The 26,807-nt window shown below is 45.7% G+C and overlaps 1 protein-coding gene across 4 annotated transcripts in view; it reads right to left on the minus strand.

Moving 5' to 3' along the window:
- LOC129696582 (collagen alpha-1(XVIII) chain-like) overlaps positions 1-26,807 on the minus strand; it is a 294,981-nt gene that overhangs the window by 31,880 nt on the left and 236,294 nt on the right. For 3 of the 4 annotated variants that reach the window (XM_055634627.1, XM_055634628.1, XM_055634630.1), the window contains 8 exons: positions 17,638-17,691; positions 14,046-14,120; positions 13,893-13,928; positions 6,383-6,436; positions 6,231-6,290; positions 3,403-3,471; positions 3,205-3,246; positions 1,700-1,733 (listed from right to left, as the gene is read on the minus strand). In XM_055634627.1, the coding sequence (XP_055490602.1) occupies positions 1,700-1,733; positions 3,205-3,246; positions 3,403-3,471; positions 6,231-6,290; positions 6,383-6,436; positions 13,893-13,928; positions 14,046-14,120; positions 17,638-17,691 (424 nt within the window). The remainder of the gene's footprint in view (positions 1-1,699; positions 1,734-3,204; positions 3,247-3,402; positions 3,472-6,230; positions 6,291-6,382; positions 6,437-13,892; positions 13,929-14,045; positions 14,121-17,637; positions 17,692-26,807) is intronic. The other variant, XM_055634629.1, reaches the window with a different exon arrangement.

Below are 26,807 nucleotides of genomic sequence, written 5' to 3' on the forward strand. Positions count from 1 at the left end.
AAGACTGTTAAATGAACTTTCCCCCCTGCCAAGTATCGCGCACAAACACCCCGCTGCCAGTCGGAACGGCTGTTGAATGTTATTGAATGTTATTAGAGGGTTAAATTGTTCATGACATGTATTTTAACTTTAATTGCTATTTATTTTGTAACGAAAACTGAATGGACACTGGTCGAGAAACGTTTTTTTTGTTTCCTCTGAGTATGCGAATACTCAGGAAATGACAATAAAGATTTACAATTACAATTACAATTACAATTACATTGGTGATTATATATTTCGAGAAATCTTCGCCATTTACTTTGCATTAGAAAACAGAAGGTGGCATTTTCTACTGATGAACTATTTCCACAAGGCAGTGCTGGAATCAAACAGCATCTCTGGAGGACATGGATGGGTTATGGTTCAAGCCGGGACCCTTCAGTCTGTATATTTCATATATGATTAATTTTAAAAGAAAAATTTAAAAGAAAGATTTCTATCTAAAAAAGTTGCCAAAGTAGCTTAATGCCATATTGACTGGGTGGCAGATTTTATAAATCTATTGAGAAAGATGCTTCAGCAAGTTTCACACACACACAATTTGCACCAGCTCTCATTACCTCATCTCCCCCGTTCAATCGTTTTGGAGGTTATAAAAATGACATTATTTACACAACAGGTCTTATATATGTGTTAGGTACGAATCAAGTGTCAAAACTGTGTTTAATCTGAAATGTTCATCATTGCACTTTATCAGTAAGCTCACCTTGTATAACAGGATATTTTTGAGGCAGTGATAGATAGATTTGTGATTAGTACAGTTGTCAAGGGTTATAGGGAGAAGGCAGGAGAATGGGGTTAGGAGGGAGAGATAGATCAGCCATGATTGAATGGCGGAGTAGACTTGATGGGTTGAATGGCCCAATTCTGCTCCTATCACATGACTTTATGAACAGACATTTTTTTTTGGCCATATTATATTCAGGTTGCTGCTGAAAACTTTCACTACCCTATTCCTACTCTTTTCAATGTTATTTAGCCTTCGAAAACAAATTCAATGTAAATGGGAAAAACTCGGTATCATTGTTAATTTAAGAATATTGGGCACGGATTTTATCCAAATGATTACAAAGCTTAAAACTGTGTCAAAAAGAACAAATGGACAAGATTGTAAGGCCCTGCATTCAAAACATGAGTAGACCACATAAACACAATATATTCTGATATCCTCCCCATTCATTTAACCGTCAAGTATCACTGAAGCAACACGATGGTTCATACATTCTAAGAGAAAAGCATTCAGAATAATACAAGGAGCTTTATTCCAAACCATTTCAGAAATAAAACATAAGTAGGGTGGCACAGTGGCGTAGCGGTGGAGCTACTGCCGTACAGCGCCAGAGGCCCGGGTTCAGTCCTAACTACGAGTGCTTGTCTGTGCTGAGATTGTACGTTCTCCACGTGACCAGTCTGGGTTTTCTCCTCGATCCTTATATTCCTCCCACACTCCAAAGATGTACAGGTTTGTAGGTTAATTGGCTTGGTATAAATGTAAATTGTCCTACTGTGTGTAGGATGTTGTTAGTGTGCGGGGATCGCTGGTCGGTGGGGACTCAGTGGGTCAAAGGGCCTGTTTCCATGCTGCATCTCTAAACTAAACTAGATCAATTCAATAGAAGAATTGTAAATCAGAGCAGACGGGTGACAGTTAACTTACCCAGAAAGTCTTGCTGTTCTAGCTGACCATTTATCTAAAAGAGGATAGCAAAAGATCAAATATCAGTGAATACAAACTGTATCAATCCACACCAGCTGGCCAATGCACTTGGAAATGCAGGATTACCTTTTGTTTTAAGTAACATTAAAAAAAACATGTATCTTGAGGTTTAGTTACACTTTTTAATTAGTTTATAACTATATTAAAATAAAACGGAAATTACATATTTCTAACAGTTTATAGTTGGCATATATTTGTATTCAGATATAAATATGAAATATTCAAATATAGAAATTCATTACAAATTTAAATTCACCGGATCAGAACAAACGGCAAGCTAAATGAGTAGAGCATTTTTCACGAGAACTGGAGAGTAGTTGGAGGGACGAGGAGGTTGCTAGATGAGGCATGTGTTTATCCAGATTCTGCCGTATAAACACTTTACCATCTAGCAGAAACTGTGCCATATGTAAGCACAGTGAATGGTGAAACCATTCAGCAACAGTATGCATTCTCAGTCACTTCATCATGCAATACAATGACCCACCATATCAACGCCATGCATCATGCTGCAAACATTGTAATTTAATTCCATGCTTTTGATATGGTTCATTGACAAGATATTTGACCAATGTGTTAGCCTCTGGAAATTGTTCTTAAAGTCCTGTCATGCAATGCAGGAAGATCAAGGGGAAGACATTGTGCAGGCTTTGCGATGCGTCTGGAGTTTATGTCTTCATTGGGTTTGGACAATTCCAAAAAAAGCCTTTGTTTGGCATGAGTGCAGCAAAGAAAGTTTTGCAGGACATTTGGGAAGGGCTGTGGATGTGGGGCCAGAACTCCATCAGAGAGCCATCATAGATACCTCCGCTGCGTGGATTCTTTTGGTGAAACCGGCATCCAGAAATGACTGAAACAGGCAGAACCATTGGCAAGCAATGGCAATGTGTCGATTGTGAAGTCTCACAACATTGCTGACCCATTCACCAGACCCCCAAGGACTTATGAATCAAACCCTTTAATCAAACTGTTTTTGTTGCTCAGTCAGAAAAACAAGAAGTCCATGTGGCACATTGATATTGGTATCATGTTAACATTGATGTAACATGTGCAGACATAGCAGCCTGGCCATTTCACTTCCTCCAGTGATGTGCTGTGCATGGGGCAGCACAACTGGCCTCACATACAGGAACATTTCCAAAGGCTGTTCAAATCTTCACAATTGAGTTAACACACGTGACACATTGTTTGAGTTCAGGCCCAAGCGATTGGTCCACTTTTTTTTGGTAACAGGAAATGAATACTTACTTTTGAAGTGTTAAGGATTAAGTTGCAGCATTCAAGACAAGCACAGGCAGAAAGGAAGAGAGGCCTCAAGAATGATTATTGAACAGAGAGCCAAGCATACATTCATGGCTGGTTATCAAACTGGTGTCTCCATTTGTCAATTGGGGCTATTATTATTATCATCCGAGCATGATCATGGAATCCTTCGTTACACTTACGGGCATTTTGCAGTGTGGCCTGGGAGGAACAGGTAAAACTGTCTATTCAAAGTTGGGAGGAAAATGAATCCGTAATTAAAAACAAGTGCAAAATAACCGCATACTGTATGTGTGATTTTAAAAAATAGCAGAGAACCAAAAGGGAAAAGAACAATTTAGAGAATGACGTGCAATCCAAAATACAGGGAAATAACTTACTCCTCTTATGTTGGGAATTGGACCAGGAGGTCCCGGTGGTCCCGGAGGTCCAGGTGACCCAACGGCGCCCTGGCAAGAAAAACAGGCCATTGATTTTACTGTGCAGGAAGGAACTGCAGCTGTTGGGTTCAACCGAAGGTAGACACGAAAAGCTGGAGTAACTCAGCAGGACAGGCAGCATCTCTGTAGAGAAGGACTAGGTGACGTTTCGGGTCGAGACCCTTCTGATCCACTCCAGCCTTTTGTGTCTATCATCGATTTGTCCTTCGTTTTATGAGCTTACTAACAAGTCGAGTGTTCTTTCTCGTCTCTGAGCATAGAGATACATGAGGCGACAAATACAATGAATAAAACAACAGTATCAATATAAGTGAAGTTGCAATACAGTAAAACTCCAAACATCTGCCATCCTTGGTACTTTAGTGTTGTCAGGCTAGCAGAGTTTCTGGACTATTGGTTGTTCCTCATATTCGTACCCCGACACACTCCTATTTCACTTGTTTTAATGTTTAAAGGGAACAGGAAACTGAGGCCTTATGGGCTTGTCCCACTTAGGCGATTTTTTCAGTGACTGCCGCGCTCGTAGCAGGTGCCGAGAAAACGGCGACTGGACCCCCTACGACAATGTCCACGACAAAGTCTACAACAACCTACCACCTAGTCAACGTCAAGCTACCGACAACCGGCAACCCATTAGGCCGTCCATCTACGACCACACCTACGACAGCCTATGTCCACAAGCTACGGCGACAACTGTCGGCAACAACTGAAGACAAAACCGGTACCTGTCGCCGGTTGACATAGGTGGTTGCCAATGGAATTCACCGAAGTCAGCACCGGCGACAACCTACGTCATCCTGGCGACAACCTACGTCAAGAGAAGTCAAGCTGCGCTCAATGGTGACAAGCCAAATGTCGCCGAAAAGTTTTGAACATTTCAAAATCCAGCGGCAACCCGAAATCGCTACGATTCTTTGGGCGGCTGAGGAGACTACTCACGACCATACACAGGCGACACCCTGGCGACCATGTGGCGACAGCCTAGTCGTCTGTAGTCGCCCAAAAAAATCCCTAAGTGGAACAGGTCCTTTATGAGTTTAAAGAGACTGGGAACATACAAGAATTCCAGAGAGATACACAAAATGCCGGAGTAACTCAGCGGGACAGGCAGCATCTCTGGAGAGAAGGAATGGGCGACGTTTCGGGCTGAGACCCTTCTTCAGATTGCGAGCCAGGGGAAAGAATTATAGACCCTCGTTCTTGCTACCAATTTACCCAATGATGCCAACCCTGACCCCACCACACACCCGGCCACAGTCTGGGTCCTGGCAGCTGACATACACTCAGTCTGTGGCCCCCTATTCTGGATATGCAGCGCATTTACACTCTGGATCTTTGATTCACACTCTGGGGTAAAGAGCGAGCAATGGCAAATCATTGGAACTTCCAAATCATCGGAGTTCAGATTATAGGATTATAGGACGTGTTGCTGCATTAATGCTGAACATGAGGAATTGACACAAGTTATGTGTTGGAAGGAACTGCAGATGCTAGTTTAAACCAAAGATAGACACACAGAAAGCTGGAGTAACTCAGTAACAGGCAGCATCTCTGGAGAAAAGGAATGGGTGACGTTTCGGGTTGAGACCCTTCTTCAGACTGAGAGTCAGTGGAAAGGGAAACGAGTGATATAAACGGTGATGTGGAGAGATAAAGAACAAATGGATGAAAGATATGCAAAAAAGTAACGATGATAAAGGAAAATGCCCATTGTTAGCTATTTGTTGGGTGAAAACGAGAAGCTGGTGCAACTTGGGTGGGGGAGGGATAGAGAGAGAGGGAATGCCGGGGTTACTTGAAGTTAGATAAATCAATATTCATACCACTGGGCTGTGACTGTGACTATTACTGGTGACCTACAGCAACCCAATACAGAATGCTAGTACAGGGCTGACATGAATTTTATTACCGATCGATAATCTAATATCCCAAGCCTTAAAGTAATTTAGTTTTTCTCTCTCCAAGAACCATTATTCATACAATTCTATGAAAATAAAAGGCTAATTCTTATTTATTCACAATTTCTGACATAAGTTGAGGGACAGACATTTGTCGAAAGTGTAAACTTTAAGATATTCGTCTGCAGTCTAAACTTTTACTGAGGTTTAATAGTTTTTGTCAATTGAGAAACTAGTGTGAAAGGGAAATAGCCCTCGATAAAGGACAGCAAAAACTGTTGTTTAAAAGACTTGAGGGAAATTAAACATGATTGATCCAGCAATCCAAAAGTGAAGGGTACTTTGAAAAAGAGAGACAAATGATGTTGAGAAGTTGCCAAAGATTATTGTTCAGGCACAAAGGGACAGAATTGAGGAATGGATGATGCCATTAGCAATGTTATCACTGTCCCACATGCTGTGTTTCCAAGATGGTGCCTAACCCAGGCGACTGTTTGTGTGCTAGCCACAGAACCAGATCTACAATCACACATTACAAACGCCCCACACTCTTTAATCTCTATTCACTCAACGTTATTCCCTGATCATGTATCTATACACTGTAAATGGCTCGATTGTAATCATGTATTGTCTTTTTGCTGACTATAAAAGCTCTTCACTGTACCTCGGTACACGTGACAATAAACTGACTGAACTGAAGTCTCACATGCAAATAATGGTCTTGGTCAGAGCAGCAGTCCGTCCCGCATGGTATAAATTAAATGCCCAGTGTACAACTCCAGGCTGCATGCAGACCTGTCGAAGAATACTTATTAAACTGACATAAATAAGAAGCACATCTTAGCTCAGGTTTCACCAGCATTCACGTACCACAGGAGCTATTGCAGGTTCACCTTTCTGGCCCTTTCTACTATTTATTCCTGGACGGCCCTACAAAAAAAAACATATTTATTTATGCATTTATTTATGTAATAATAATAATTTTTTTCTATTTCTCCTTTCTCCACCGTCTATAAACTTACATGCCTGCCAGGTAAACCAAGTTCTCCCTTCGGTCCTGGATGTCCCACTGGGCCCTAAAAACAAATGCAGTTACAACATATTTTGAATAATATTGCATCATATTTGCATGCACTTCAAATTAGGGCATATAAAATCATGCCAATGTTTCTTCCAAAATATAAGTGCAGCTTTATTTTAAAAGGATACATCATCTAACGCTGCCCTGAAATAGGCCTGAGAGGATCTTTGTCATTTCCCCTCCCCTCATGTAGGCCTCTGCTGGGAGATATCCAGAAGAGTCACATTTCTTCCTGGATAGCTGCCATTCTTGCTCTGAGCTGGTAGATTTGACTATGGTAGCTGGTAGAGTGTACCAAGAAGAGCATAGCAAGCCCATGATCTCCCATTTGCTTTGACATGTTTTCAAGAGAGAGTTAGATTTAGCTCTTAGGGCTAACGGAATCAAGGGATATGGGGAGAAAGCAGGAATGGGGTACTGATTGTGGTTGATCAGCCATGATCGTATTGGATGGCGGTCCTGGCTCGAAGGGCCGAATGGCCTACTCCTGCACCTATTGTCTATGTTTCTATGCTTCCTGTTGAGGATCATGTGGGAGAATTACCCATTAAACTCCCAGTGCAGGTACGGCTGTTGCGAGCCTTATCTCCCTCACCTATTGCTCCCTGCTGGTAGGTTGCCTGGCCTTGTGTGGTAGGGTCCTCTCCTCATTCTAGCCAGGCAATGCCAACAAGTACATCTATGGCAGGAAGGAACTGGTCTGTGCAGGTATCTCCAAGTCCGAGCGGAACTATTGATCATCAGTGGCAGTTTAGGGAAGAAGGCAGATGTGCTTGGCCACCGTTCTTGAAAGTTGAACTGCAATGCTGAGCAGCGTATAGGAAGGAACTACAGATGCTGGTTTACACTGAAGATAGACACAAAATGCTGGAGTAAAGGGCCTGTCCCACTTAGGCTATTTTTTAGGCGACTACATGGTTGCCGGGGTGTCGCCTGTATGGTTGTGAGTAGTCTCCTCAGTCGCCCAAAGAGTCGTAGCGTCTTTCTGGACGAAGCTGAATTTTCATGTTGAAAATATTTCGGTGACAGTGGGTTTGACGCCAATAAGTGTAGCTTGACTTCTCCTGATGTAGGTGCTGTCGTAGGTTGTCGCCAGGTGAGGTACGTTGTCACCGGTGTTGCCTTAGGTGAATTCCATTGGCGACTACCTATGGCGACTGCATTATCTTCAGTTGTCGCCGACAGGGTCGTAGCTTATCGTGGGTGGACGTAGGTTGACTTTGGTTGTCGTAGGATATCGCCTGCGTGTTCGTAGGTTGTCGTAGGTGTGGTCGTAGGTGGACGTCCTAATGGGTCGTCAGTTGTCGGTAGCTTGCCGTCGACTAGGTGGTAGGTTGTTGTAACTTGTCGTAGACATTGTCGTAGGGGGGGGGTCCAGTTGCCGGTTTTCCAGTGACCTGCTACGACTATGAAAGTCGCCGGCAGTCACCTAAACAATCGCTTAAGTGCGACAGGCCCTTAACTCAGCGGGACAGGCAGCATCTCTGGAGAAAAGAAATGGGTGACGTTTCAGGTCGAGACACTTCTTCAGAATTTTTGTGTCTATCTCTGCTGAGCTGCATGGCAGGGCCTGGGTGAAAACTGACACAGGGCTGACACGTTTAAGAAACAGTTAGACAGCTACATGGATAGGACAGGTTTGGAGGGATATGGGCCAAGGTGGGACTAACGTTGGCCAGTGTGGGCAAGTTGGGCCGAAGGGCCTGTTTCCACGCTGTATGACTAATTCCCAATTTAAGCCTGTGCTGCAGTGTCATGCAGTTTACAAAGGCCTGTTTCGACACTGTGTACGGCGAGCCCACCTTGTCCAGCACTGGAGCAACATGTATGTCCATCAGCCCACTGTGGAACCAGTCCCGCTGAGCCCTGATAATGGATGTCTCCACCCAGAGGCCTTGAGGCAGCTCTGGTGATGGGTGCCTCAGTTTCCCCTCCACACAAGTAGTGGTCACACCCTACATCAGGGTGCTGAGGGGCAGCTTCGGCTGTTACCCCAGGCAAGGATAACTCGCTGTATGGCCAGTTCAGACTGCTGACATAATGGTCAATATATCGGTGTTAAAGGGGGCTCACGGGTCATCAAGCCAACTCAACGATGTGCCTTCAGTTGATGGTTTGGGCTGCATCGCCCCAAGGTGGAGAAAGCGCTTGTAGTTCTCTCAGAGCGGCAGCAGCTGTGTTCCCTGCCCTGCTACTCTGGCACCACCCCGACTGCTGCCCCCTCCAGTTTGTTGTTTAGTTTAGTTTAGAGATACAGCGCGGAAACAGGCCCTTCAGCCCACCGCCCCCAACCACCAGCGATCCCCGCACATTAGCGCCACCCTACGCACATTAGGAACAATTTTCATTTAAACCAGGCCAGTTAACCCACAAACCTGTACGTCTTTGGAGTGTGGGAGGAAACCGGAGATCTCGGAGAAAACCCACACGGTCACGGGAAGAACGTACAAACTCTGTACAGACAAGCTCCGCAGCCAGGATTGGAGCCGGGTCTCTGGCGCTGTAAGTGCTGACTGTGCCTTTCTGCAATACCGCACAGCTACCATATATAACGCTAGTTTGGTATGGGCTTTTATTGCTGTGTCGTGACCTGCCGGTTAGACAGAGGGAAGGGCTGATGCTGGGTTGGTGGGGAACGTGGGGCTGAGGTTAGGTTTATTGGATTCATGGTCAACCTGGCATGGTTGCCTGGACTCCAGGGTCTGAGCTGTAGGCAGAGGTTGAGTAGGCTGGGACTCTATTCCTTGGGAGCATAGGGGGATGGCAGGTGATCTTATAGAGTTGTATAAAATCATGAGAGGAATAGATCGGGTAGAATCCCTTGCCCACAGTATGTGAATCGAGGACCAAAGGACATAGGTTTAAGGTGAAGCGGAGAAAATTTAACAGGAATCTGAGGGGTAACTTGTTCACACAAAGGGTGGTGGGTGTATGGAACGAGCTGCTGGAGGAGGCAGTTGAGGCTGAGACTATCCCAACGTTTAAGAAACAGTTAGACAAGGACATGGATAGGACAGGTTTGGAGGGATATGGATCAAACGCAAGCAGGTGCGACTATTTTCTAAATGGGGTAAGAATCCAGAAATCAGAGGTGAAAATGGACTTGGGAGTGCTGGTGTGAAGAGAACGTTCCCACTAGTGGGAGAGTCTAGGACTAGCAGTCATTGCCTCAAAATTAAAGCACGTTCCTTTAGGAAGGAGATGAAGAGGAACATATTTAATCAGAGGGTGGTGAATCTGAGGATTTCATTGCCACAGAGGCTGGAGAGGACAGGTAGATGGATATTTTTAAGGTGGAGATAGATAGATTCTTGTGCGGGTGTCAGGGGTTATGGGGAGAAGGCAGGAGAATTGGGGTTAGGAAGGAGAGATAGACCAGCCATGATTGAATGGCAGAGTAGATGTGATGGGCCAAATGGCATAATTCTGGTCCTATCACTTATGTCCTTATGACCTTATGTTAGCTGAGTGGAAGTTCCCCTCCCGCAGTAGCTCCTGGTGTTGCCACTCAGTGAGGCCATACTGTCAGCAACAGCTGGGCTCAGGATCCTCCTGAAGTCCTCCGTCTACTCTGCTATCCAGCCAGGGATTGGGGAACGGTCACTTCTCTGCACAGAGAGCTTTGGAGGATAGGTGGTGCTATAGTGGGTGGCCAACTGCAAAATGTTGAAATATCTGCAGGTCCAGACTGGACCGATGCCGATGCATGAAGCTCATGGCAGTGGCCGTCTTCACAGCTGGCAATCTCGCTCTGAGCTGGCAGATGTGACTGCAGCAGCCGCCTGCAGGTTCAACCAAGGAGAGCTTGGGAAGCCCTGGCGTTTCAGCTAGGGGTCTTGTGGCAGAAATGCCTCTCAACCTCCTGGAGCAATAGACAATAGACAATAGGGAGTAGGCCTTTCGGCCCTTCGAGCCAGCACTGCTATTCACTGTGATCATGACTGATCATCCACAATCAGTACCCCGTTCCTGCCTTCTCCCCATATCCCTTGACTCTGCGATCTTTAAGAGCTCTATCTAACTCTCTTTTGAAAGCATTTGAGAATTCCATAGATTCACAACTCTCTGGGTGAAAATGCTTTTCCTCATCTCCACTCTAAATGGCCTCCTCCTTATTCTTAGCAGTCTCGGCTGTCTGCCGTTGAGAACCTTATCTCATCCTTGGCTCTCTTCGGGTAGTTACCCAGCTCTGGGCGGCCACTCCCCAACCTTGCCAGGGAACACCAACAAGTGCAGCATTGGCAGGAAGGAGGAGTTCTGCAAAGATGTCTCCAAGTTGGAACTAAAGTCTTCAGCAGGAATTACGTAATTCTTTGTGTCCTTGAGCAACTTTGACAAACTCTTCTGGGTATTGGAAGCCAGTCAACAATAATGGATCATGCAGTAGCTGCTGGACTTGTTAAGTAGCATTGGTGGGGGAAACAAACCCCTGTCGCCAAGCATATGTTCTGCTGTGTGACATCAAGAGATGAATTAAACAGTGCCTGGTCTTCAGGATGATGTTTCTGGCCTTGAACTGGTTTTAGTTCTTTTTAGTTTTAGATTTAGAGATACGGCGTGGAAACAGGCCCTTTGGCCCACCGAGTCCGTGCCGACCAGCGATCCCCGCACATTAACTCTACCCTACACACACCAGGGACAATTTTACATTTACACCAAGCCAATTAACCTACAATCCTGTATGTCTGGAGCGTGGGAGGAAACCGAAGATCGCGGAGAAAACCCACCCAGGTCATGGGGAGAATGTACAAACTCCGTACAGACAGCACCCGTAGTCGGGATGGAACCCGGGTCTCTGGTGCTGTAAGGCAGAAACTCTATGGCTGCGCCACCGTGCCGCCCTGGCCTGCCGTGGGCAGATTGGGCGATTGGTGTCTCAGGCTGATTGGGTTCATCTTATGGGCACATGACGTGTTTCAACTGTGCAACAGGGGTGTGCACACAACAAATAGTGTTTGGGAATTGAAACAGCGCGCATCATTCACAAAAATAACGTGCCATGCAATTAAACGTTGTCTCAGCACCTTGACACTGCAATACTCATTTGCTGTCGCATTGAAACCCCAGTGATGTAAAGTACATCCAGGAGTCCAGTTGAACCCACTATTGGTAAACTGCACAGAAATCGAACATTGCCTTAGCCTGGCTACCTTAAACTACAGCACACTCTCAGAACAACAGAAGCTTAACCCTTCCCTTGGTCAGTTATTAGTAATTCTGGGTGCCATTGAAACTGTTACAGAGGAAGTTTTTAATATGAACCTTCCCGTTGTATACATATAGATCTGGGCATCGGCTTTATTGTCCATCCCTGATCACATGACTAGTTGGTGATGGGCCTTCTGCTTAAACTGCTGTCATTTGTGTGGTGATGCTGCTCTTAGTCTTGGTAGCATCTGCCCTGCCTCGCCAGTAGTCAGTTTAGAGTTATATATGTTGGTTTAGTTTTGTTTTTTAGTTTAGTTTGGAGATACAGTGTGGAAAGAGTCCCTTCGGCCCACCGGGTCTGTGCTGACCAGCGATCCCCGAACATTAACACTATCCTACTCCCACCAGGGACAATTTTTACAGTTACCAAGCCAATTAACCTACACACCTGTACGTCTTTGGAATGTGGGAGGAAAGCCAAAGATCTCTGAGAAAACCCATGCGGACATGGGGAGAACGTACAAACTCCATACAGACAGCACCCGTAGTCGGGATCGAACCAGGGTCTCCGGCGCTGCATTCGCTGTAAGGCAGCAACTCTACCGCTGCGCCACCGTGGCCGCCCTTGTGGTGTGGGAGAGGAGTCACTGTTTTGTGACTCCAGATAAGGCAGGCAAAGATCTCTCTTAAGGCATAACAAGCCCACCCCCCCCCCCCCCCCCCCCCTGACCCCCACAAACTCACTGTTACCTGTACAACACTCAGACCATTTTCAACAGGGAATCCAAATTCTCAAACACAATATTTCTTGGAATGCAACCACTACCTAACTCCCTTACTTGCTATTGATGGAGCTGCCAACTGTTCACTTTGATTCCACAGCAATGTGGCTGCTGAATACACAACGTCGATGAACAGGTGATTTTAACAGAACTTATCACATGCTTCCATATTTGGATACATGTACACGTTGCTCTGAATTTCCAATTTATTTGCTTAACTGAAAAGCAATGGCCACCATAACTGTGCCAGTGTGTGGGTTGGCAGGCAGGGCGGGTATGTCTGACTGTTGGGCACAGGAAATACTGGAGGCTGAATTAACATCTGGCACCTCCTGCCTGCTTTACCACTTGAAGCCAGCAGGGCCTGTCCCACTTGGGTGTCATTTGCACGTCACGCAGGTGCTGCGCGAAGATTTTGCGAATCCCAATATCCTGGGGCACCGTGCGGGACCGCACGTCACTGCCTACGTCACCACGCACCATGTGCGCATAATGCACATCATGCACGCGTCACGTTCACGTCACAACACGTGCGTCGTGCGTCGTGGCGCATAAATGATGCCGTGTAAATGATGACGCGCAAATGATGCCGCGTAAATGATGACGCGTAAATGATGACGCGTAAATGACGCGCAAATGACGCCCAAGTGGGACAGGCCCTTTAGTCGCATGTAGCATTTGTTGTATTGCCCAATATTCTTTCAAGGAACATCTGGAGAAGGGAGCTGCTTTCCCATTAATTTGAGTATTCAGCTTCAGTCGTTATACACTTTGCTACACCAAAGCAGCTGTAAAATATCATGCACTAGCCTCAAGAACCAATACATGATATTTCAAAATGCAATGGAAAGATTTTTGGTGATCACAGTAAGAATAATGAAAAACACAGGAACATAGTTAAAGCTACATCTACAGCAGAGGAACCGGTTGTTCAATGCATTGCACCTGTGCTGGCTATTTCAAACCCTCCCTGATTTAGCCCATTCCTCCCATATGCTCAGGTTTTTATCCAATTCTGTTTTGATGTTACTGTTACAATTGTTCCCATCACTGTCTCAGGCCATAGATTCCAGCGTTTGACAATTTGTCAATGGGCGGGATGGTGGCATAACGGTTGCCTTACAGCACCAGAGACCCCGGTTCGATCCTGACTACGGGTGCTTGTCTTTACGGAATTTGCCCCGTCACCTGCTAAATTGACCCCACTGTTAATGTGCGGGGATCGCTGGTCGGTGCAGACTCAGTAGGCTGAAGGGCCTGTTTCTGCGCTGTACCTCTAAACTAAACTGAAAAAAACATTTGCTACATCAAAACAAGACATTTTCTTCAGTATCAAAAGGCTAAAATGATCAATCAAGCACACGAGTATTCATCCTCAGTAGTACGGGTAAATCACTTCCATGCCTTCTTCAGTTCTCATAATGAATCTGAAGTCCCAGGTAGAGGCATTACAATTACAAGTTACAATGGAACATATGATGCATGCAAGAAAAGCTGGTCTTATGTATAAAGATGGCCTACCGGAGGTCCAGAGGGTCCCTGCAGGCCAGGCTCACCCTATGAGAAAGATAAGTTATGATGATCAATAGCCACGACTTGATGCATCCAGCAATCCTGGTTTAGTTGTACCAACAGTGCAATTGAAAGTTCCTTTTACTCGTTTTCTACACTCACCTTGTGACCTTTTGAGGTTAAGGCCAGCAATGATCCATCTGCGGCGATAATAGCTCCAGCCTCACCCTTCTCACCCTGCAGTGAAAACAAAATATGGTGTCTGCGTTATCAATAAAAGTGGTAAAGGCCAGTAGATGATACCTTCTCGTGTGTATTGTTGGCGGCAAAGATATTTAAAAGGAGCAACAAGAACAGGTTGTAAAAAGAAAGTAGAGTATCCTACAGAGAAAGAGTTGGACTAAGTGGTCAGGGAGAATTGTACTTAACAAAAAACACCCACATACTTTTAATTTATAGTCATAGAGTCATCGAGTGATACAGTGTGGAAACAGGCCCTTCAGCCCAACTTACCCAAACTGGCCAACATGTCCCTGATACTCTAGTCCCACCTGCCCGCGTTTGGTCCATATCCTTCCAAACCTGTCCTATCCATGTATCTGTCTAACTGTTTCTAAAAATGGTGGGATAGTCCCTGCCTCAACTTCCTCCTCTGACAACTCGATCCATACACCCACCACCCGTTGTGTGAAAAAGTTTCCGCTCAGATTCCTATCAAATTATTTCCCCTTCACCTTAAACTTATGTCCTCCGGTCCTTGATTCACCTGCTCTAGGCAAGAGTCTCTGTGTATATACCCGATCTATTCCTCTCATGATTTTATACACCTCTATAAGATCACCCCTCATCATCCTGCGCTAAGGAATAGAGTCCCAGCCTAAACCTCTCTCTCTAGCTCAGATTTACTTTATTATGTAGATGGTTATTTAATCATTGTGGATAGCAGTGGCTGTGTTGTGTTTTCTTTTTGTATTATAATGCAGGGAAATGTTAGTGAGGCATTATTTCCTTGCAGCCACACTCACTTCACTCGAAAAGACGATGGCTCCATACTCAGATTGGGAACCTCTACTGAAGGATTTGGCCGAAATCTCAACATATTCCAACAATTTAAAACAGCTTAATCCAACATCAGTTAGGTTCAGTTTAGTTAATGGTCACGTATCACGAGGTACAGTGAAAAGCTTTTGTTGCGTGCTATCCGGAAAAACAATATACGATCACAATCAAGGCAATTACCGTGTGTAGTTACATGATATGGGAATAACGTTTAGTGCAAGGTAAAGCCAGTCAAAGATAGTCCAAGGGTCACCAATGAGGTAGATCAGACTGCTCACTAGTTGTGATAGGATGATTCCGTTGCCTGATAACAACTGGGAAGAAACTGTCCCTGAATCTGCAGTAGTGTGTTTTCACACTTCTTAGGGTCTCGCCCTGAAACATCTTCTCTCCAGAGATCATTCACAATGTGAGGTGTAAATGGAGTCAATTGAAGGGAGGTTGGTTTGTGTGATGGTCTGGGCCAGGGCTGGGGAACTTTTCATGTTGGAATGCCGCATTAAGTTAGCTCTAATCTAATAAGGCCGCGTCCAAGAAACTTCAATGAGATATAGGATTATTTTGTTGAATCTTCTTTTACTCTTTGGTATTTTAAGTACGTTCATTTTAAGATTAAAATTAAAATAATAAAAGACGAACAAAAACATATTAATAAAAATAAAAGGATTTGTTCTACAAAATTTGGATTAATTTAATGCCGAAAGGCCGCACTTAATGGCCTAGAAGGCCGCAGGTTCCCCACCCCTGGTGTGGCCTGCTTCCACAATTCACAGCAATTTCATGCGCCAGAAATCTCTGCAATCTAGCCTGTAGTTTTCCTTTCTCCTGCTGTACTTCAGTTCTTTGGTTTAGTTTAGAGATACAGCATGGAAACTGGCCCTTCGGCCCACCGAGTCTGTGCTGACCAGCGATCCCCGCACATTAACACTACCCTGCACACGTTAGGGACAATTTTACATTCATACCAAGCCAATTAAGCTTCAAACCTGTACGTCTTTGGAGTAAGGGAGGAAACTGAAGATCTCAGAGAAAACGCAGGCCACAGGGTGAACGTACAAACTCCGTACAGACAAGCACCCATTGTCAGGATCGAACCCGGGACTCTGGTGCTGTAAGGCAGCAGCTCTACTGCTACGCCTCTGTGCCACTCACTTTCTTGAATTGTGGTGGTAAATTTCAATCTGCTGAGGGTTATTCAGAGTCAAGGACATTTTAGAAGATCACAATTAAGCTGTAAGTATATCTGCAGATGCTTCTTTTAGACCTTAGGATGCAGGGCAACACACCCTCTCTCTTCCTCGCTACCTGCACAGGTCATGCTAAGAAATGATACTAAATAGATCCTGTCAATAGGGTTTATGCAAACTCACACATATCTCTATGCCCTGGAGCATGGTCAAAGCTTTAGAGATTGGATAGTCATTTTGCAGCATGAAGCAGAGCTGGCTCAAGTGGGCTCATGTTTGGGCCTACACTTTCTGAGGATGGGTCTTGACCCGAAACATCGCCCATTTCTTTTCTCCAGAGATGTTGCCTGTCCCGCTGTGTTTTGTGTCTATCTTTATGCCTGGGCCTATTGGACATAAATAGGCGTCCTTCAATGCTGCCTCTGGAGTGAGAATCTGCCATGGTGCCTTCACATTTCTAGACCTTGAATCATTTCTAAAGAACTAACTGGTCCAAACATTGAATTCTTCAATTTCAAGAAGATTGGATTTTCCAGAATGAAATAATATCCCCCTTATTCCCCCCTTTCCCTTGTCCTTCACCCACCATCTCCCATGGGCCCAGTTACTCTGCTCTTTTTCCCACCACACTCGTATCTCCTATCCCCGAGTCTCATATTTATTTTTTAGCCCTTCTCTTCCATTCCCCCCATCCCCTTCCACCTATATCCCTCCCTCTGGATTTACATTTCACTCCTCCTCTTCTTTCCTGAGATGACACCCCTTTGTCTCCTTCTCCCCTCTAGTTTTTGTCATATACTCCACCCATCTGCCTATCATCCCACCATCGCAGATGCTGGTTTAAATCGAAGGTAGACACAAAATGCTGGAGTAACTCAGCGGGACAGGCAGCACCTCTGGAGAGAAGGAATGGGCGACGTTTCGGGTCGTGTCAAGAAGGGTCTCGACCTGCAACGTCATCCATTCCTTCACACTCCAGATCAGTGTTGATTGAAGATGTTCACCGATGCAGAACGAGATGCGTGAAATAACATTTCCTAACAATGCCTGTGAATCAATATTTCAGGCATTGGGGGGACGGTGGCACACCGGTAGAGTTGCTGCCTTACAGCTCTTTTCGCACCAGGGTCCTGGGTTCGATCCCAACTGCGGGCGCTGTCTGTCCGTAGTTTGTATTTTCTCCCCGTGGCCGTGTGGGTTTTCTCCGAGATCTCCGGTTTCCTCCCACACTCCAAAGACATACAAGTTTGTTAGTTAATTGGCCTGGTATAAATGTAAAACAATTGTCCCAAGTGTTAATGTGCGGGGATCGCTAGTTGGTGTGGACTCAGTGGGCCAAAGGGCCTGTTTCCGAACTGTATCTACAAACTGAACTAAACGTGGGATATTTCTGAAGCATTTAAAAGCTTGGAGGAGACAATATCAAATGACTCGAATGTAAATATGTTAAAATATTTGATATATTTTATCTTAGGTTTTCCAACAAATAGTTAGTGATTAAAATATACCTTCATCCCAGGAAATCCAGGAAAGCCAAGGTCTCCTTTGGGTCCTCTGGGGCCCTGAATAAGAACGAGAAAGTCAAGATGTGACAAAACTACACAGGCGGAGGGTGAAAGATATTTCTAACCATATTGCAACTCAAACAATATATTTTTTAATAGCTAATGGGTCGATTTAAATTATGAAAGGCGTATGTGTCTTTGATAACTTTGTGTTCTTGTGTCACAGGATGATCTATGAGGGGGGGGCAGTCCGCTCAGAGGCACCTCCATTCAGGAAAGACTTTGCATCCCACGTGAGACTTCACCTGCATTATTGAGTGGACCTGAAAGTTAGCATGGTACCATTTAAAACCCAGTGGAGGACTCCCACCCAATGGTCCAGCCAAAATAATCTCCCAGATGTTTACCTCTGCCAGAAACCTTCTGGCGGGATTACTCCCACACTTGCTGAGCAGGGAGTTGAAGGATTTGGTAGAGGGAGACTGAAGGGATGCAATCATGTATCCAAGTCTGAATGGGCCTGGTAGTTGCAGGGGAATCTGCAGATGGTGGTGGTCCCTTGCATTGGCCATCCTTGCTCGTCAAGGTGGTGGGGGGGTGGGTCAACGGTTGGGAGATGCTGCAAGTCGCCAGATGTTGCAGAGGGTATTGTGGGAGCCAAAGCAGTGAACAGAGTGAATGTTGGGGCGATGGATGGGGCACAACAAGGGCTGGCTTGTTCTGGATGGGGTTTGAGTGTTGGAGCTGTGCCCCCCCTGGCAAGTGTAGAGGATGCTTTGGCGCTGCTGGCTTGTGCTTTTGTACAAGTGGTGGACAGGTTTTGAGAATCAGGAGGCAGATCACTTCCTCAAAGAAGATATCGGAAGCTCCCATTAAATTCCAGGCCAATATTTATCCTCCAACTGGCAGCTGAATCGGGCGATCCAGTCACTTTGCTGTTTTGGAGGTTTTACTGTGCACACTTTCTCTGCTCAGTTCCCATTCACTGAAGTGCCCCGGTGTCTGCAATTTAAAATGTCCCCGGATCGTGAAAATAACCCAGTACACGCAAACCTTCCTTCTCCATCACAGTTGTGAAATTGCAAAGTATTATCAAGCATTTTAATCTATAATCTGTTACCATGTTGATTAAAAAAAATCACAAGAAGCAGTGAAGCTAACCGGTCGTTTCCTTAGTAATGATGACAGATAGAATTACATGTAATCTTACAGGATATCCAGCTTGATCCCTGATGCAAGGACAAGAAGATATTACGAAATACGTGTGAGAGATCGGGAACAAACAACAAAATCAAGCTTTTCAATTCAAATAACAGCAAACTGCAATGTTCATGCACTCTAATGCTTCCTGTGCTCAGACTTTAACACCCATACATGGTCCCTTTGCAAGACCTCCATATACCTCCTGCTTCTAACATTTGCTGACAGCCATGTTATCCCCTTATGTCTATACTATTGGGCAACTTGTAACTCAGATTTGCCGATGACTCTTGAATGGGGACAACACTTCACAGCATTCATCGGGTAATGTGGGCCAGGTCAGGGCGGCGCAGCGGTAGAGTTGCTGCCTTACGGCGAATGCAGCGCCGGAGACCCGGGTTCGATCCCGACTACGGGTGCTGTCTGTGCGGAGTTTGCACGTTCTCCCCGAGGTCTGCAAGGGTTTTTTTTCCAGATCTTTGGTTTCCTCCCACACTCCAAAGACATGCAGGTTTGTAGGTTAATTGGCTTGGTAAATGTAAAATGTAAAAATGGGTGTAGTATGGTGTTAATGTGCGGGGATCGCTGGTCGGCGCGGACCTGGTGGGCCGAAGGGACCTGTTTCCGGGCTGTATCTCTAAAACTCAAAAAAACTAAAAAATAAAGCCGAAAAGGGGTCAAATCTAGCAATGGAAATAGGGGATTGCCATTGATGTTGCTGACACAAGGGTTGTTAGTAGGCTGTATACAGGGGACTATCTCTGTGTAATATCCTGTGCCTGAAATAGTTACAGGAGATTATAGCGCACATGTAGCACAACAGGCCTTTGGCACAGTCAGTCGCTGCCCATGTTTATGCTCACCTCATTACAAAATATTTAGCACATGAGCGTGTGGGCAGGAGATTTGCAACAGTTTTGTGAAATCTATGCCTTCGAGCCTGCAGCTGTCTTCAGTATAATTTTCCAGATTGTGTTGGTGACAATTTAAAAGTAATAAATGTGTTTTAATGGAACAACACGCAGGCTGCTGCATGCCAGTGGAGACAGATGATATCCCTTTTGCCGTTTGTGTAACATGTCAATTAGTGTCCCGTGGTCAGTGAAGCAAGTCCTGAGTGCTGGAGGCCTGCTTTAGCAAGTGTTAAAGGGCTCGACCCGACCCGGGCTGATGCCATGGAGTGCATGGTCTTTGCCTTTCTGCTGCCAGTTCCCGTGAATGATCAACCCCCCCTGCCCCAGAACACTCATATTCTGGCCAACATCCCCAGCGGCCATTGCACTCCACCCCCAACTGAACCCCAGCATCTCTTCCACCCAACTGACCCTAATATTCACCTCCCCAACTAACCCCAACCAATTCCCCGACTGTACCCCTGTCAACTTTATCCCTACAAATGATGCCTCACCTTCACTCCCTTAACTGACCCTCCATCTTCAAGTGCTCACTTCACACGTAATTATTTCCCGCTTCCCTGAATGTCCAATTCCCTCCTGACCATAGCCCCAAGCATTCCATCACCTACCATGACTGTATCTCTGACTGATCCTCCACACTCACCCCATCACCCTGACTGACCCGTGTGGGTCTATTCCACTCCCCCAGTCCGTGTGCGGACGTGGCGCTGACGGACGATAGGCCGATGCAAAGAAGTCGAAGCCAAAGAACCGAATGGAAACAAGGCCGAAATGCCAATAAACCGAAAGATTACGAAGACGAAACGCCTCCTAACCAAAAGGATGGGACGCCTAAATGCAAACTAACCAAAAGGGCGTGACGCCTAAAAGCCAACGAACCGAAAGGCTGCGTCGCTTAAAAGCAAACTTACCGAATGGCCGCTCTGTCGAAACGCCAGCTACCCGAAAGGCGGCATCGCCTACAGGCCAAAGGACCGACTGCCGCTCAACAGAAAAGTCCACTAACGGACATGATGTTGCCAGGGGGCGGGACTTGTCAGCGATTGGTCCAGACCTCCGCGCCCATCACATCACTGTGAAGGCATGAACATTGTCCCACACCTCCTCTCCACCCGACCCGCAGCCCGCGGAGGGTGGCCGTGGGAGAGTGGGGGCTGCCCCGAGGGATGCACACCTTCGACCGCTTTCAACTTGGTGCTTGGGTTCAGATTGCCCAGTCACCTGTGGCTTGTGTGGGAAAATGAACCCCACGCTCCCGTCTCCCCCTTCTCTCTCCCCTCTTCTCTCTCTCCCCCTTTCTCTCTCCCTTCTCTCTCCTTCTCTCTCCCCTTTCTCTCTCCCCTCTTCTCTCTCTCCTCCTCCCTCTCCACTCTTCTATCTCTCCTCTCTCTTCCCCTCCTCAGCCCCCCTTCCTTCTCGCTCCCTCCCTTCTCTCTCTCTCTCCCCCTTCTCTCTCTCTCCCCCTTCTCTCCCCTCCCCTCTTCTCTCCCTTCTCTCCCTCCCCTTCTCTCCCCCTTCTCTCTCTCCCCCTTCTCTCTCTCCCCCGTCTCCACCCACGGTCACTGACCGCGATGCACTGCCATCGGACCCCAATCCCCCTGTTTCTTCTTATCCCCTTCCATCCCTTGGTACCTCTTCATATCCGCCATATCTGTCTGCATCAACAGCTCTCTGGGGTAGACACTTTCAAGGAGGTAATTTGCTCCCCACTCCATTGCCACAATCACCATGGAGTTATAGCAATCCATTTCTATCAATTAGTCGACAACATATCGAAGAGCTTTGGGAAGCACATCCTCAACTACAGCTGTTGCTCCCAAATGAGAACCCCACAACTGATTCTCAAATTACTTACATATTATATCCTCATTTAATAGTTTCTATGAGAAATCATCCCATGGCTTTAGAGAATCCTGGACTGGACTCTGGACTCTGGTCTTGTCCACAGGGGGGGGGGAAATGGAGGAGGACGGCCAAAATTTTTTGTGCCTTCCACCACAGTGATGAATGCTGTGGTGGATGTTTATGTTACATGTTGTGTCCTGTTTATGCATTTTATTATTTTGTTAACCCATCTTTATGCTTTGTATGGAACTGATTTTTAAATTATGTAAAGCACTTTGGGGTCAATGAAAATTGACTATAAATGTGCTATATAAATAAACTTATTATTATTATTATAATAATAACATCACCATTACTCCATTACATGAAGCATCAACATAATGTCACTATTAAAGGCCTCACTCTGGACACTTTGATCTTTGCTCTCCTCTACTTCAGGGAGGTCACATCGTAATCCTACAGGAAGGAGGTTTCCTTTCAGCCTCCATTGCTGAGAGTTAGATGGAGCTCTTAGGGCTAACGGAATCAAGGGATATGGGGAGAAAGCAGGGATGGGGTACTGATTTTGGATGATCAGCCATGATCCCATTGAATGGTGGTGCAGGCTCGAAGGGCCAAATGGCCTACTCCTGCACCTATTGTCTATTTTTCTATGTCTGCATTCATGATTCCATCACGGATTAAAATGGAGATCCAGGTTACAGTCGGGATACTCACAACAAGTAAAGCTTTGGAAAGGGGTAGAGGGCACACAACAGTAACCAGGGCAACTTGGACTGCATGTCCCAAGGCAAGGAGGGGTGAGGCATGAGGGGACCAGGCTTGAAGACTTGACAGCCAGGAGCAGTTTCTTTTCAATTACTTTTGACCACTGTAGCAGCAGAGAGAAAAGTTGCCATGGAGTTGTCATAGTAACCGTAAACTAGAGCAATAATTAGGGGGCACGATTGACTAACCTTTAACCAAGGGACTAAGTCGTTTAAACATTATGCCCTCTACAAAGGTACATAATATGTGAGAGATTCACCAGCAGATAAACGGAGTATGGGGCAAATATAAACATCGGTAATTTGGCTCGAGGTTGAACAATCCTGTTTTGGTTAAACCTCTCGGGAATCACACGGTGCAGCTGTTCCCTGTTTTTCAAGCCGTAGTCAGCTTTGAACGTTACTCCGCTGCACATCCAAACGCATCAGCCCACCTCTGCAGTCAGGGCAGACGTGCAGGGAAGGATTCTGCTTGTTTCATTCAAGCTAAAAGATGCGATTGGGGTGAAAGGGCAAGGGCGTTAGGTCACACATCTGTTCCAGAGTCACTGCCCGGTAGTCACATAATCTTAGCAGGAGACGGGGATGGAGCTAAAGCTTAAAAATATTCCACATCCACCTCCCCCCTAAAGAGATCACTCAGCCACGTCATCCTTTGATTCATTCACACACACTTCAGGAGACCCGGCTGTGTTAATTTATTCAAAAGTCATGAGGAGCCACGGCAGAAAGTGAGAGGTTAACATAACATTGATAAAATGGCCGAGGTTCAGCTCCAGGAAATGGTGATAAATTGAAAGGTTCAAACCATATGACAGCTCCATGTATTTTCACCACTGCATCTGCTGGGCTTATGTCTGCGTCCACCTCCCTATCAGTGGTGTGGGAGTGGAAGGAGCTCAAAACTGACATCAAATTTATAAAGCGGGGAGAGAAGTTAAAGCGGGATTAATAAATCAGCTCATCAGAGGGGAGAAGTGAAACTCACACTGCAAACCTAGCAAATCAGCTCATCAGAGGGGAGAAGTGAAACTCACACTGCAAACCTAGCACTCTCAGCTTCTTGTTCTGGAAACTTGAACGTGTTTAGTTTAGTTTAGTTTAGAGATACAGTGTGGAAACGGGCCCTTTGGCCCACTGGGTCTGTGCAGACCATGATTAGCTCGACATTGGGGACATTTCACAGCTGCCAGTTAGTCTACAAACTGTAGGTCTTTGGTGTGTGGGAGAAGGCCAGAGCACCCAGAGGAAACCCATGCAGTCACATGGAGAACATATCTCAGACAGCACCTGTAGTCAGGATTGAACCCGGTCTCTGGCGCTGCGAGGCAGCAACTCTACCGCTGCACCACCGTGCCACCAGAATACAAATGTAGGAAACACCAGGCATGGGGCGTATTAGCTGGGAATCGCAGGGAATTCTGGAGATTAACCCCAACTGCAGACTTTAAACCCTGTCCTGTTACAGAAACAATCCTGGCAGCACTATTGGGAAGTTGCAGTTAGAAGAGAAAAGCATTCAGTCCCTCAAAGTCTGAAGAAGGGTCTCGACCCGAAACGTTGCCTATTTCCTTCGCTCCATAGATGCTGCCTCACCCGCTGAGTTTCTCCAGCAATTTTGTCTACCTTTGATTTTCCAGCAACTGCAGTTCCTTCTTAAACAGTCCCTCAAATTGTTCTGTTTAAAACTAGATCAGGACTGAAATGTACTAAGGCACTACTGGACCAGGAAGTTGAAAAGGCCATTCGGTCCCTCATGCTTATTCTGCTACACACTGAGGTCATAGCTGTTGTGCATCGTAACTAAATTCTTCCTGCAACGTATAGTGCTGACCACTAATCAGGAAGAATCCATTAATCCCAGACTTTAGTTATTAACTGCTACATTATCAAATCAGATTCAGAATCAGTCTAATCTATTTTCATGTAAGGCAGGGTGCCATGAAAATCCTTGTTCACATGAAGCTCATAAACAATGCACATGTAGTAATGATAAATGCAACAATGAGCGCAAAACTTATGTTAAAATGTATTTTGTGTGTTCTGTTGCTTTTTAATTAGTATGGCTGTAAGACAAGTCAAATTCCTCATATGTTGCAAAACATACTTGGCTAATAAAATATGATTATGATTATGAAAACTGAATGGTGCCCATTTCAATGCAATCTGAAGTAGAGCAAACAATATTAACGTGCGATAATCGGATAATCAAATGAGGTAAAGAGTAATAGTACATGACAGCACCTCATGGAGGGGGTGCCCAAGAATTGATTCAATCAGGAGCCTGATACTGTGGGGGGGGAAGTATACTTGAGACTGGACATTTGGGCTTTCAAGCTCCTGCACCTTCTCCCAGAAGGTATAAGAGAGAAAAGGGAATGGCTAGGGTGGCAGGTGTCCTTTGTGATACTTCCAGACGCAAAACACCATGAAGATGGAAGCGAGAGATATAGACGGTGATGTCGAGAGATATAGAACAAATGAATGAAAGATATGCAAAAAAAGTAACGCTGATGAAGGCAACAGGCCATTGTTAGCTGTGAACTAGGTGGGAACAAGTCACAATGAGACGCAACAAGACGACTTTGAAGCTAAAGAAGGGTCTTGACCCGAAACATCACCCATTCCTTCTCTCCAGAGATGCTGAGTAACTCCGGCATTTTGTGTCTACTTTGAAGCTGGTACAACTTGGGTGGGGGAGGGATGGAGAGAAAGGGGACGCAAGGGTTACTTGAAGATAGAGAAGTCACTATTCATACCACTGGGTTGTAAGCTGCCCAAGCAAAATATGAGGTGGTGTTCCTCCAATTTGCATTTGACCTCACTCTGGCAGTGGAGGAGGTCCAGAACAGAAAGGTCAGTAGGAATGGGAAGGGGAATTAAAGTGTTGGGCAACTGGGGGATAGACTGGATTGTGTTCACCACTCTCTGTAGGTTCAAGAGCAGAGAATTGCCATACCAGCCTGACATTCATCCTGCGAGAAATATATCTAGCATATCTGTGGAGGTTTGAGAGAATTCGCATGGATAATAGACAATAGGTGCAGGAGTAGGCCATTCGGCCCTTCGACCCAGCACCGCCATTCAATGTGATCAAGGCTGATCATCCACAATCAGTACCACTCCACTATCCATAAGAGCTCTATCTAACTCTCTCTTGAAAGTATCCAGAGAACCAGCCTCCACCGCCGTCTGAGGCAGTGAATTCCACACACTCACAACTCTCTGTGTGAAAAAGAGTTTTTCCTCATCTACATTCTTAATGGCATGTTTTCTGCCTCTAGCAGTTCCAAACCCTTAATAATCTTATATGTTTCAATAAGAATCCCTCTCATCCTTCCAAATTCCAGAGTGTACAAGCCCAGCCACTCCAATCTATCAACATATGACAGTCCTGCCATCCCAGGAATTAACCTCGTGAACCTACGCTGCACTCCCTCAATAGCAAGAATGTCCTTCCTCAAGTTTGGAGACCAAAACTGCACACAATACTCCAGGTGTGGTCTCACTAGGGCCCCGTACAACTGCAGGAGGACCTCTTTGCTCCTATACTCAACTCCTCTGGCTATGAAGGCCAAAATGCCATTCGCTTTCTTCACTGCCTGCTGTACCTGCATGCTTACTTTCAGTGACAGATGATCAACAACCACCAGGTCCCATTGTACCTCCCCTTTTCCCTTGACACCATTGAGATAATAATCTGCCTTCCTGTTTTTGCCAGCAAAGTGGATAACCTCACAATTATCCACATTAAACTGCATCTTCCATGCACCCTCCCACTCACCCAACCTGTCCGTCATCCTGCATCCTCATTACATCCTCCTCACAGTTCACCCAGCCACCCAGCTTTGTGTCATCTGCAAATTTGCTAATGTTACTTTTAATCCGTTCAACCAAATCATTAATACATATTGTAAATAGCTGCGGTTTCAGCATCGGGCCTTACAATATCCTACGAGTCACTGCCTGCCATTCTGAAGGACCCGTTAAGTCCTACCCTTTGTTTCCAGTCTGCCAACCAATTTTCTATCCATGTCAGCATCCTACCCCCAATACCAAGTGCTCTAATTTTGCCCACTAATCTCCTATGTGGGACCTTATCAAATGCTTTCTGAAAGTCCACCTGCTGAATGCTCTCAGATGCCCTGAGAATGTTAAATTGGTGATGCACTTTCTTGATCACTGCATCACTGTGAAGAGATCGCATTAGGATGCTGGTGATATGGATATTTACAATATGAAACTGTCGACCATCTCAACAGCAGCTCTGTTTGATAAGGACAAGGTTGTTTTCACTACCCCCCGCCCCCCCCCCCCATCACTAATTGTCTTTGACCGATGTCTCTGGGGAGCAGTGATGAGGAAGCAATGCCGGCCTGAGCCTTCTCCAAATGAATGAGATCAACATGGCAAGGTGGCACAGTGCTGCAGCAGTAGAGTTGCT

Source organism: Leucoraja erinacea, chromosome 4, assembly GCF_028641065.1.
Source record: "Leucoraja erinacea ecotype New England chromosome 4, Leri_hhj_1, whole genome shotgun sequence".
Lineage (NCBI taxonomy): Eukaryota > Metazoa > Chordata > Chondrichthyes > Rajiformes > Rajidae > Leucoraja > Leucoraja erinaceus.